Raw genomic sequence first — 14199 nt, 5'->3', positions numbered from 1 at the left:
GCCCTTATACTCTGTCATCCCTGCTACTGTCTGCTGTGTTGTCGGCACCCCTGGCCATTCCCCGGTACTTGTCCATCCGGTGAATCTAGTCAGCCTGTCTAGAGATCCTTGTTTTAGGAAGATCAGCTGTTCCTCATCTAGCAGCAATCAGTTGTTAATATTCCTTTAGACAAGATTGGGGTCTGCTGTTCATTTTCCCAGTTCTATGCTGGGTTACTGTCTCGGAGTCCCTTGGGCCACCCTGGCCTACAACTCAAAAGAAGGTATCTCCTGTCTGGCATTGTTGCTTGTTATGTAGCCTTTAGCTATACATATGGACTCTTATGAAATTATATTGGCCCCTTTAATCTTTGGTTATACTTTCCTTTTGGGTGTTTAAGACCATACAGTTGGCCCAGATAAACCAATTTATGTCAATTCTTATTTTTAATGCCTATGTTAACAGAGTCCTGTAGAGAAAATCCTTTCCTGTATCTATAAGTTCCAGTGCATTCCCTACTTATTGGATTCAAGGTATCAGTTCTTATGCTGAGAACCTTAATCTATTTGAAGTTTATTTTTAACCAGGGTGACAGATCTATATATAGCTCCATTCTTCTTCATGTAGCTATCCAGTCTGACCAGCACCATTTGTTGAATATATTGTCTTTTCTCCAATGAGTATTATTGGTTCCTTTGTAAAAATTCAAGCGTCTGTAATAGTGTGGACTTGTATGTAGGTCCTCAATTCTAGCCCATTGATCATTGTGATTTTCATGCCGTGCTGGTTTTTATGCCATTCTGATTTTATTTCTATGTCTCTGTAGTATAACTTAAAATCAAGACTGTGATACTTCCCACAGTTCTGTTATTCTTCAGGTTTGTTTGGGTTATCCTGGATTTTTTGTGTTTGCATATGAAATTTAATTTACATGAAGAATTAAATTACAACTTTGAAGGGGATTGCATTGAATCTATAGACGGCTTTTGGTAGGATGGTCATTTTCACAATATTAACCCTACTGATCCACGAGCATGGGAGATCCACCCATCTTCTGAGATCTTCTTCAATCTCTTTATTTGGTGTCTTAAAATTTTTATTATACAAGTCTTTCAATTTCTTGATTACATTTATTTCAATATGTTTTCTAGGCTATTTTCATTAATCTTTTCCAGTTGTGACCTCTGCAAAACACAGTAACATCTGGGCTGTGACAATATGCCCACTGGTGCAATAGTACAATAGTGACTGTCATAGGAGTAATCAATACATACCATGATTGGATTTAAGGCCTGTTTCATAAAATGGAACCATACCTGGCACTATTACCAGGTCCAAGAACCTGTGGCTAGATAGGTCATAGATCCTAGAGAATGTTCTACTACTGTAATTCTACTAAATGGATATAGTATTAAACTGATATCTAATGATGTCTGTTATATAACAATACGTCCTACATTTGTGCAACTCTCAACCCTCATCAGAGAAGCTTCATTTGGCAGGAGATAGTGATTAACACAGAGACTCACAACTAGTCAACATGCAGAGAATAAGAGACTTCACAGTGCTACCTCTAAATTGGACATCTAGGGGCTGGAGAGATGGCTCAGTGGTTAAGAACACTGACTGTTCTTGCAGAAGACCCGGGTTCGAATCCCAGCACCCACATGGCAGCTAACAACTGTCCATAACTCCAGTTCCAAGGGATCCAACAGCCTCTTCTGTCCTCCTCAGGCATTGCACGACACGGGTGCACTTACCTACATGCAGGCAATACACACACACACATACATAAAATAAAAATAATGAATGAAAAATATTTAAAAAATAAATTGGATATCTATATTACATTCCTTCCCCAAGAATCAGGGGTCACTGAGGAAGACAAGTGGAAATATTATAAGAGCCAGAGGTGGATGACTAAAATTAAACAGTATTTTCTAGATACATCAGGCCAGCTGCTCATATGAACTCACGTGAAAGTGTGTACAAGGCCTTTGCAAGCTCAAGCCAGACATAATCCCAGCATGGAGCAGGGAAATAGGCATGGCGTCCCAGCTGTAGCTGAGGAGCTGTTGGCAATTGATAGCTGTGGATAGAGGGAGAGTCAGTTTTCTTTAGGATATGATCACCAGTAAGTCAACCATGCTCCAAAGGATTGACCCACACCAAAGAGTATTCGGGCAGCACAAATTGGACTCAGTGGGCTTTCAAAAGAAAAGAACACAATGTTGGGTGGGTAGGAAGGTGGAGGTTCATCTGAGAGGGGATGGGGAAGGATGGGTGAATATGATCAAAGCACATTATATGAAATTCTCAAATAATTAATAAAATGTTTTTTACAAAAGATATAGAAGGGTTTTATTTTATTAGGCAATAACAACAAACCAGGACAGTCAACCATGACCACAATGGTGACACACTGCAAAATTCCAGAGCATTGTTCACGTGGACCGAGAAGTAAATGGTGCTTCCAAAACTTGTACAATAAGACGGCATACAGGTGATCATCTGCTGCATGCTGATAATACTTCACAGTTTACAAAGGATGGCAAAATTATTTAAGTGTCACAACATCACTGACATCATAGTTGGTTACTGTACACATGAGAAAATGAGGTGGAGAGAGATGATAAAATATGCCACTTTATTTGGACTGGAAAGATGGCTCAGCAATTAGGAGCACTGACTGCTCTTGCAGAGAACCCGGGTTCAATTCCCAGCATCCACATGGTGGTTAATAACTGTCCATAACTCCAGTTCCAGGCAATCCAATGCCTTCTTCTGACCTCCGTGGGCATTGCACAACACGGTGCACTTACATAGATGCAGGCAATACAGTCATACACATAAAATAAGAAATTTCAAAAACATATGCCGCTTTATTATAGTTCCAAATTTTTAATCTTTAAGTTCTATCTCAACATTATTTACTGTCTTAATCTAAGTTCTTTTCTATCTATAATTCTTCAGTGTGAGTCTTTTTTGCCTGATGCCAAAAGCTTTACGTTAACTGTACCTTTAGCGCAATGTATCTTAACAGACACCAGAGCCTTAGCAGAGTCACATTTTCATCTTCTTATAGCCCTTGCTTCCCCCAAAGAGATTAAAAGACTTACAGTCAGAAGCCTTTCAACATGTTTGGCAAACCAGCAAGAAATGAAAGGGAGAGGTAAAGAAACTATGACCTGGTACTGAGACAGGAAGGCATGGCTTAAGGAACCCAGGGAAGATGAGAAGAGGATGGGGTAAAATGAAAAGGCATGGACTCTCCTTTGAAAGGAAAAGCACCATGTTTGTTAATATTTCCAGAGTCTTTGGTTAGTCTGAGCCTAACCAAAGCTTCAGGTCTCCTAAAGACATGTTTTAGTATTGAAAATTATTTCTGTTTCTCACAACCAGACTTTAATCTACTACATCCATGCACCCCCTCCCTACAGCTCCACACAGAGACATCAGTCCCAAAATTCCAAATCTGTGTCAGTCTTCTTCTACATAATCCATACCCAATGCAAAAAGAAAATGTCCTCAAACCTTTGTACCAGGAATATGCCCTGAAGTGCACTCATCACAACACAGCACAGACACATGCACACATATATGCACTGCAGTAACTACATTCATGTAAGAAATACTACGCACGATAGACACATGCTGAAAGATAAACAGCACACGTACTGAACTGTCAGCTATCCCAATCACATTACACATCCCACACATTTGTGCACCACATTCTACAAGTAACAAATATGAGAAAAAGATAACACTCACAAATATACTTCTCACCATACAGATGCCCAGCACTCTCATCCAGATGTATAACACACACCAGCTGAGCAACAGCAATGATATTAATCGTTCTTAACACACACAGTTCAGAGCACAGCCACCACATTCACCAGGACACAACTACTATGTATTCATTCCATTTCTCTCTCTCTTTTTCTCTCTCCCTCTCTCTCTCTTTACCTCTCATAAATATACCCATATACACTCAAAACCAAAATAAACAGAATCCCTATGGGAGTAATAATCTTCATAAAACCACACAGTTTGACATTGAGAGAGTCCACAGAACTATACCCATATGTATAAAGAAACTTAAACATTTCATGTCAACTGTCTCATCTTCTGTTATATATGCCTAACAATTACTAGCCTCCCCCCACAATGTCTTCATTAACCTTTAATTATGATTATGTAACCACTCTCAGGGACAAGTAATAAATTATACAGTTAACACAGATTCACTGACATGAGTGCATGAGAACAAGGACAGTTTAAAATCATACAGCACAACTAATGAATTATCAGGTGTGGCATTTATACCTTCCTATGTCAAAACTATGTGTATTTTCTAGTTAGAAGGAAGAACAATGGCAGAGGTATTACAGAGACCAGAGGGCAGTCTATTCTCCAAGATGGTCATAAATTCTGTGTTGACACATTCTTAGAGATAGAAATACAAGGTCTATCCATTTACATAACTAAAAGTAGACAACCAGTAGGTTGGATGCTGCAATTGCCAAGTCATTCTGCAGAGCTTCATCCTGTCATCTTCGGTATTATTCAAGGCCAGGCAGGGTATCCTCCTCACCTGATATCTTGTGAGAATATATGGATGACCCTTGAACGGATCTCCTTGGTCTTGGCTCCATAAATAATGGGGTTGACTACAGGTGGTAACAGTAGATAGATATTAGCCATAACCACATGGACAAGGGAAGTGGAACCACCCAGCCTGTGCACCACTGACAGCCCAATGAGGGGCACGTAGAAGACCAAGACAGCACAGAGGTGGGAGATGCAGGTGTTGAAAGCCTTGAGTGCTGCCCCTCGAGGGGACAGCTTCAACACGGCCCTCAGGATAAGGATGTAGGAGAAGCCAATGAAAAGTGAGTCCACACCCATGACAGAGAGGATGATAAAGAGCCCATAAACTACATTGACTGTGGTGTCCGTGCAGGACAGCTTCATAATATCTTGGTGAAGACAAAAGGAGTGTGTGACGGTGTGTGTTCGGCAGTATGATAACCGCTTCAAGAGGAAGGGCAGTGGGAAGAAGAAGACAAACCCTCTGGTCAGAGAACCTAGCCCAATCATGGCCACAGTAGGCCCTGTGAGTACAAACGCATGGCGTAATGGGTAGCAGATGGCCACAAAGCGGTCAAAAGCCATGGCCAGCAGGACAGCGGACTCCATGGCTGACAGAGCATGGATAAGGAACATCTGGGTCACACAAAGGTTGAACTTGATCTCCTGAATGCCAGTCAGGAACAAGCTGGCCATCTTGGGCATGGTGACAGAGGAGAGGACCAGGTCAATGCTGGAGAGCATGGCCAGGAAGAGGTACATGGGCTCATGCAGGCGCCTCTCCACACGAATAATGAGGATGATGGTCAGGTTGCCCAGAGTGGCCACAGCATACATGAAACACAAGGGAAAAGCCAGCCAAAAGTGGATGTTAGGTCCCAGGCTAGGGATGCCTACCAGTAGGAAATAGGCCGGATGAACCAGACTTCCATTTGGAGTAGCCCTGAGGGGGACCAGGAGCTGTGGCTTCTGCATCCCAGATCCAGAGACTAGAGGAGAAAAAAGGAGAAACTTATATAGTCATGCTTCAGAAAAGAGAAACAACGTATAAGGAAAAGACATTGGAGCAGTGATAGTAAAAATAATGAATTTTTAAAGATCTATGTGCTCCTGGTGCTTCTGGACCCCACCTCTCTCTGGACTGGCTTTCAAAGCACAGGATTCTAAGTCTCTATGGCATTTCTCAAACTCCTCTAACAAAATTCTCTGATACAACGTTGGGATCTGGAGGGATCTGGGAGAAGTTGGAGGGACAGATGAAGGGAAATATGATCAAAATGCATTGTATACATATATGACATTCTCCAAGAATGAATAAATTTAATATTTTTAATTATCTGAAGTAGTTGGAAACACTGTCCACCAGAGCCTAGTTCACCAAGCCCAGAGAACCAATTTTTGATTAAGGAAATCAGAAAGTTGTATTTAAAAGTGAGTCCTTAAAAAAATTTTAAAAATAAAAAATTAAATAAAAGTGAGTCCTTCTTCCCTAGGTGATGGCTTTCCATCATAGAAAATTAAGAAAACCTGTTCTGGTGTTCTAGGGAGTGTGGAGATAGAGGTGAAGGAAAACGCTCATTCCAGGTCACCAAGTGAGGGTTGATCCCAAATTGTGTTTGGCTGGATTGGGTCGTGGAAGCTAGAAGCAGTAGAGATTCAGAAAGAGAATTGGTGAGTGTGGCTGTCGCTGCTTTCTGGTGGCCATGGGCATGCCCCCCTTCTTCTGCTTGCTCTCCCTGTTGAGCTCATGCCATTCTAGACTCAACTGTCTTCCCTCTACACAGACCCCTCTGTTACACAGACCCCTCTGAAGTCCAGCCATAGAACCTACCATTTATGTGACGATTCTACCCTAATGGCTATGGGGTCTCACATTTGTCTTGCCCCAAATAAGATCCCTTCCAAGTCTATGTTCCCACTGCAATTCACCTTCCACACCATTGCCTCCGAAAAGCATACCTGGAGGTGTCAGGCTTCAATTTATAAGCATGATAGGTGATTCCACTCACCTTCAAGACAAAGTCAGAACTCTACACTCTATATACAAAGCCTTTCACAGTGAGAATCAAACTTCCCAGCCCAGCTTCTCAGTTTCCTCCTTCATTATCAATCACTACAAACACACACAGACACACACAGACACACAGACAGACAGACAGACAGACACACACACACACACACACACACACACACACACACACACACACACACACACACACACACACTTTACATTTTTCTTGGTAATTTAATTCCTCTTGACTTGCTTCTTAAGCAAAGGGCAGAAAGCTGGAACTGGAGAGTCCTCCCAAGAGGTAGGTAATAATTGGAACAGGCCTCACAGAGGCTTGAAGAAATTCCTCTCGTAGCAGGTCACTAAACAGTCTCAGGTTCAAGCTACTGTAATCTGGAAGGGCTGCTGCTCACTGACAGACCTCTCCAAGCAGCCAGGCTGTCCAAATGCACCCTCCATGCCCTGCACAATCTCTATGGAGTTCCCAAAGCCAGGACAAACCTCTCCTTGCCACCCCTCACTGATCCTAGACTGGCATGTTCATCGTCAATGCCGCTGCCCGTATATAGCTTGTCTGAGGCCCTAGGGAGTGCCAGCAGAGATCACTGAACTGGGACCAATGGTCTGCTCAAAACCCCGAGGACAGCTGAGCCCTCACTCCTACCCAATTCCTCTAAGACCTTTTAGGAGAGTAAGAGGGAGACCATGGAGCTCCTGAGGTGGAAGAGGGAAGAGGAATGACGGGGATGGAAAAGAGGAACTCCTGGACTGATGGTTTAGGCAGGAGGCACCAGAAAATACAGAAAACTGCACTTGAGCTCAGATGCTTTTAGGCGCTGCCTCTCGCTTCTTGATGCTGCCCTCTTGTGTCCAAATAAGGGAACCGCAGCCTGGTTGCGACCACAAGGCCATCTCTGCAAGGATGAAGAAATGTCAAGAACCAAGAAGCTACTTCTGGATGGAATCTGAGCTCTTCCGCTGCACTGTGCTTCCAGTCGCTTCTTCCTCTCTACTTCCAGCTCAAGACAACGCTTTCCTCCTCGTGTGGCCAATCACAGCTCTCATGTCCTTCGGAAAATGAGACAGTGTAGAATAGCGGTTTGAATGAAACGCTTAGGCCCGCCTGACCTTATGCCCACCTAGGCTTCGGTGTGCTGTGAAAAATAACACCCTAGCAATTCTCTGGTGAATTTTTGTTCTCCTTAGTATTTGAACAACCGGAAGAGACAATTATGCAGCAGGAAATCCCACTGTGATAATGTCCAAAAGCCAGAGGAAGGAAATAAGTTGAAAAGGAAAAACGTAAAGACTAAAAATAAAAAGTCCTGGGTTACAACTGTTGCAGTGGGGTGGGTGGCAGAATCTTAATCGTAGCAGAGGGAGACCGGGAAGGGGCGGGGCTGAGACGAAATGGGAAAGTGGATGCCCACCACTCTTGAGATGCTTCTGTATGAACAGGAGTGAACAAGGGCTTGATGGCTTCTCTGCGGTGGTTTGTGTATTTCAATGTGGGAATTTCAGAGCTAGGAGAGATTGAGTACAAATAAAGGTGACAAGATGGAATTAGTAAAGAGGCCGCCTGCCCTTGACCTCTCACATTATTGGTGGGCTTGTTCAAGACTGTGGCCCAGGCAGAGCTTCTGTCTTCTCCCTCCATGTATCACTTTGAGCAACTTTACTTACTCCCTCAGCTTCCATCACCAAAACAGGCCAGGCTACTCTCCTGAAGTTAAGAAGTCCTGTGAACACCTCGGGTTCAACATCTAAGATCAGCATGTTTTCAGTCCATGTCTTCTAATAACTCATACACAATTGTTGAGGCAACAGTGTGACAACTCCATGTCTGACATGTCTGTCAGAGTGGCTGGCCATAAATAAACTCAAGCACCACATTCATCTGAAGGGCACTCTCCACACCAGTGACTGCTTTTGCTATTTTCACCCACAGAACAGTGTTTCAGGACGGCCACCTTCTTTCTCTTTTGCTTATTCTTCTAAGGAGCATTGTAAGATTCTTCCTTTTCTAAATACCATCAGCAACAAGATGAAGGGCAGCCTCCTCTTGAACACTGTAGTCAAAGAACATCTACTTTCTACTTGCAAAGATTAGCAGGCGCTGATCAGAAGGAACTCCTTCCTCCTCCAGGATCAAGAGTCTCACATTCTCTACAGTGCCTGAGATTTCAGCCTGGAGTGCAATGGCCTTCTAAGGGATTTTTATGGAAATCTGCATCTTGGTGACAGTCCTACCACCACAGAAGACTGGAACAAATTCTATTTCAAAGCTCACTGATTTCACTACTTATTTAGCCCTTTATCTCTGATCCTCAATCCAAATTCAGTTCCTTGTCATAGAAATGATTCTGTTGACTAAGCCGTAGAAACCACGATCTCAGTTGGATTCCCACCAGCCTTCCAACCCTCATCTAGCCACCAAGTCCTCTTCATTTTAGCTCCTCAAATTCTTAGGAATCAGATTATTTTTCACCATGAGCTTTGACTTTTCTCTGGTTCAAACCAAGATACTCTATTGCTTAAAACATCAGAATAGCTTGTTCCTTTGAAAAGCCTTCCTACCAATCTGGCATCTGCACTGTGCAAAGCATTATCTTCCAAACACAAATTCAGAACAGAGCAATCCCCTGCTGCCTTTAGAATGAAACTCACCTGGTAAAGCCTCCATGAAACATGGTGGTGGAACTTTCCATCCCCATCTCTCACCATTCTACATGTTTTTGTATGTTAAACCCAAGATGTACGAACATGGTTCTGCCACTTCCATGCGCCATGTCCTCCCTCAACCTCTGTCTTCGTGTATGTTTAGTTCACAGTAAGAACCATCATCACACTGCATGTTCAGATTCATTCTTAGCTGTTTGGTATCTGTGTAAGCATCCTTCCCCAGAGAAACTTTCGTGACCTCTAATCTAAGTGGGATCACTTCGTTCTTTTCATTCCACAGGCAGCATTTATCAATATGAGGTGAGTTTTTATAATTCTGAGCAGATATTATCTTCTTATCTTTGTAAAGAGGATGGTCACTGTTTCAAAGGAGAGATGTAAGGAAGAAATTATTGTTCCTGATGTTCATTCATTAACTATATTACTTTATTTTTATTTTAAATCTATTTTATTAAAATTTGTGAATTCCACACAATACATCTTAATCATATTTAGCCTCCCCTTCCCTATCTCCCCCTCCCCCATATTCTGCCCCTCCCCCATATTCTGCCCTTGGGACTTCATGCATTTTGTCATATATGTTAAGGCCCATTGAGTCAGGTTTGTATACCCAGATGTCCTTTGGTATGAGTTCATTCACTGGAGCCTCTTCAGTCTGTCTAGCAACACTCCCTTAAAGATCAACTCTCCCTCACCCAGCAGTGATCAGCTGCCAATAGTTCCTCGCCCATTTCCCCATTTCTATGCTGTTTCTTGTCTAATTGCATTTGCATGAATATTGTGCATGTTGACACCGTTGCTGTGGGTTCATATGAGCAAGGTCCCAGGAGCCTGTAAGGCTCTGTTTCTTTATGGTCATGTACCTCCTCCCCTGGATCTTACAATCATTTTACCCTCTCTTCTGCAATGAACCCTGAACCCTGGGTGGGTGAGTTTAATTTAGGAGTCTTATCCAGGGATCCACACTCTGTAGAATCTTATTCTCCTCACATTGGTCAGTTGTGGCCTTTTGTGTTCCTCGCCCCCTGTTGCATGAGGGAGCTTCAGTGATGAGAGTTGAGAAACACTCTATCCCTTGTTCCACTGTGTTCCCTGAGCCTTAGCTGTAGAGGTTCCATTATAGATGTGTAACATAGGATTGGGCATCTCATAGACAATTATTCTCTGTGTGTGATCAGTTATGGAATTCTGTAATAGTCTCCCTCTATTGCAAAAGAAGCTTCCTTGATGAGTGGTGACTGGCATTCTTGTCTGTAAATAAAGGATTTATATTTAGCATACGGTAAGAAATTATATTTGTCTAGGGATGTGACAGACTTAGGACTTTCTCTATGACCTCTCCAGTCATGTGTATTTGGCTATGCTTACAGTACCATATATTAGTTCCCTCCCACTGAGCAGGCTTTGAGTTCAATTAGGCAGCTGTTGATTACCCCATAGATAAAAGTGCCACTACTGCACCAATACATTTTGCTGTGCCAGTCATTGTTATAGTTATTAGGATTTAAAGCTAGAGTTGGACCACTGATTGATGTTCTCCCTTGGCTGCTTGCATAGTGTCCTCTAAAACTGTGTCTTCAGGGAGAATGCTTCCAAGTCAGTTCCAGCTCCATTGCTCCAGTTCCTGTGTCCAAAGTGTGTCCTGTCTTCAGCAATAAGGTCTTACCTTTAGGTTCTAGGAGATCATCAAGGCTGTGTAATTTTGGGAATCCCTTGGACTGCCCTGACCAACAATTTAGAGGGAGGTTTCTCCTGTCTGGCACTGTTTCTTGGTATGTAACACATGCACTCATGTACAGATACTGTATGCATTTTTCAGTAAGCTTTTAAACTAATTCATTTCCCTCTGGTTTTTCACACCACCTAAGCATTATTAATCTCTCCTCTTTCCCTGTCTAAACCTTCCTCCTCTCTCCCCAGTTAAAGTACCCCCGTTTTATTCATTTCCCCCTTGAAAACACCTGTCTCCTACTATCCCTCTCTCAGGTTCCTTCTTTCCCTTTATCTCCTTGGCTTCATTCCATTTTTCTGGCTGCTGTAGTTACATCACGATATATACTCACATATAAGAATTTGGTGCTACGTAAGATCCACAAATGAGGGAGAATATATGTTGTTTGTTTTTCTGAGTGTGTGTTACTTTGTTTAGTGTAACAGTTAATGTCCATTTACCTGCCAATTTAATGATTTCACCTTCCCACTGCATAGAACTCCATTGTGTAAATGTACCACATTTTCATTATCCATTGGTCAGTTGAGGGACACTTAGGTTGTTTCCATTTCTTAGCTATTGTGAAAAGAGAAGCAACAAACATGGATGTACAAGTGTCTCTATAGTAGGTTGAGTCCTGTGGGTAATATGCCAAGGAGTGGCATAGCCAGATCATATGGTAGATTCATTTTCAGTTTTTTAAGAGTTCTCCACACTGCTCTCCATAATAGCTGCATGAGTTTGCAATTCCACCAGCAGTGAATGAGCATTCTCCGTTCCCCACATCCTCACCAGCATTTGTTATCATTTGTTGTCTTAGCCAGTTGGACTCAGGTAAGATGGAATCTTAAAGTGGTTTTGATCTGCATTTCCCTAATTACTAAGGATAGCAAACACTTTTTGAGGTGTTTCTTAGCTATTTTTATTTCTTCTTTTGAGAACTTTCAGTTGAGATCCATGAGGGATGGCAAAGGAATATGTATCCTTACCATGGAAAGACACTAGTCGACAACCTTGTACAACTTTTTTTCATACATGGTCTTTTTGTGTAGCTTTAACTTGCCTCGAACTTGCTATACAGCCCAAGATGGCCTTGAACTCATAACAATACTCCTACCTCAGTCTCCTGAGTGCTGGAATTATAGGCATGAGCCACCATGTCTGGCAAGTTAGTACAATTTTTCAAACGGAAACTTTTCATGGAAACTTTCATGCATTCATTTTTAATTTGTTACTCTAATAAGAATAGCATTAAACTTATTATGAAGACTATGGTATGACTTTGAAACTGAGAATTACTCCTATATATTTTTCACAAGATGAAGTGATTTAATGAAATGGAATGTTGCAAGTCCAACGTATAACGGATAACTCTGGCCAAAGATATACTCAAATACTTGGGGTAGAAACTTCAGAGTGATAGGAATGTTCCCAATTCTCCAGCCCCAAATTGTGCCTTATTGCGGTCCTACACTGGCATTCTTTGAGATCCTCTGATGAAAGTTCCCCTTCCTCACACCATTTCCAAGCCATTTGTATGACTGTCCTGTCTGGAATGCTCAGCCTTGTCTTGTAAATTCTGACAATTCCTTGGACTGTGCTTCAGGTGCTACTTATACAAAGAGGACTTTCTTGGAATGTTCTCGTTTCTCTGAGCATTGGATTTCATCTTCACATGGCCAATGCCATGGTTCTGGGTTAGGATATACTGATACATGGACAACATCATGAAAAGGAAGTATAATTTTATATCAAGACAGAAATGATTCCTTGTATTAAACACCTATCATAATGTAAACAAATAACATAAGGTATGAGAATTAGAAAAGAGAAATTAATCGTTGCTTGGAAATCAGCAATTGTATATGCAGAAAATAAAAAAGAACCTCTCTGTGGATAAAGCAATTGCCACACAAGCAGGAGGACCTGACCTTGGATTCCCACAGCCCACTTGACCCTGGATGTGGTAGTGGGCATTTGTAATCCCAACACTCTTATGGTGAGGAAGGGGGCAGAGGCAAAAGAATCCCTGAAAATTTATGGGCCAGCTTAGCCTGAACTCTGATCCTCTTCTTATATCTCTCAAGTACAAGGATTAACACTGTGCACTACCTTGCCCAATTTATGTGATGCTAGGGATCAAACCCAGAGTTTCATATATGTTCGGCAAGTACCTTACCAACTGAGCTACACCCTTAGTTCTTTTATTGTCTTTACTGGAAATTAAATGTGACATAAGGTGTGGTTGGGTGTCAAATTAAGAAGGGGAGGACATGTGATGGTTTGCTATGATAGCAACATAATGGGATTCGGAAAGACCTAAGGGATACGGTTATGATTGTGTCTGTAAGAGGACTTTCAGAGAGGATTAACTGAGGAAGGGATACCTACCCTCAAAGTGGGGGGCACTTTCTAACAGGTGGCCCGTATATACAGAAATCCAAGGAGAAGCCAATGTGCCTGCCCTCACTTCTTCCTGAGTGACCTATCATTACTGTGGCCATCTTCCACTGGCATTAGACTCCAGCTTTTTAGCCTTCCATCATGGACTCAATACCTGACACTCTCCAGGGAGCTTTGTGTCTTCAGTGCTGAGACATCCCACTTGGCGGACCAAGTAACTACTGAGTTATTTGCCTCCAAGCATGTTAATGGCCATTGTTGATCCATCCAGGCCCTATCATGCAATCTAATCTAAATCAATCCTCTGTGTGTGTGTGTGTGTGTGTGTGTGTGTGTGTGTGTGTGTGTGTACATTTTTTGGGTTCTGTTCCTCTACAGAACCCTATCTAAAACACCTAATAAATGCAAGTTCTGTACGTTATAGTACTTTTCAGATCCATAAATAGGCCCATACTGGAGAGAAACCCTGTAAATGTAAGTGATGTAAGATGGCCTTTGCCCATTTTTATTCTTTACAAGTCCAAGGACATGATGAAACACATGGGAAATAAGCTATATAATGCTTAAACTATGTAGGAGAACCTTTCATTGTCCAGTCTATTTCTAATACATGAATGGCTCAGCTCAAGATAAAAGGGAAAATACCATGAATGTAATTAGCATGGCTTAGTCTTCAGTTGTTTTGATTTCAAACAGAAGCAGTATTTGTTTATGCTGGATAGACATCCTATAAATAAAAGGAATTTGGGGAAACACATAAATGTTTTCAGACCTTCTCATGAAATGCTTCATAGTGGAAATAAATGTTATGAAATGATT

General features: G+C 42.0%; 1 protein-coding gene across 1 annotated transcript; it reads right to left on the bottom strand.

Moving 5' to 3' along the window:
• Positions 1 to 4524: 4524 nt before the first annotated feature.
• LOC103750837 (olfactory receptor 51D1) lies at positions 4525 to 5568 on the bottom strand. The gene has a single exon (XM_008854120.1). The coding sequence runs from the start codon at positions 5546 to 5548 to the stop codon at positions 4574 to 4576; it is 975 nt and encodes a 324-aa protein (XP_008852342.1). The 5' UTR covers positions 5549 to 5568; the 3' UTR covers positions 4525 to 4573.
• Between the last annotated feature and the right edge of the window lie 8631 nt (positions 5569 to 14199).

The sequence above is a fragment of the Nannospalax galili genome, unplaced genomic scaffold, assembly GCF_000622305.1.
Source record: "Nannospalax galili isolate Female #2095 unplaced genomic scaffold, S.galili_v1.0 scaffold1387, whole genome shotgun sequence".
NCBI classification, from domain to species: domain Eukaryota; kingdom Metazoa; phylum Chordata; class Mammalia; order Rodentia; family Spalacidae; genus Nannospalax; species Nannospalax galili.
This window is presented reverse-complemented; position numbering and strand designations above follow the sequence as displayed.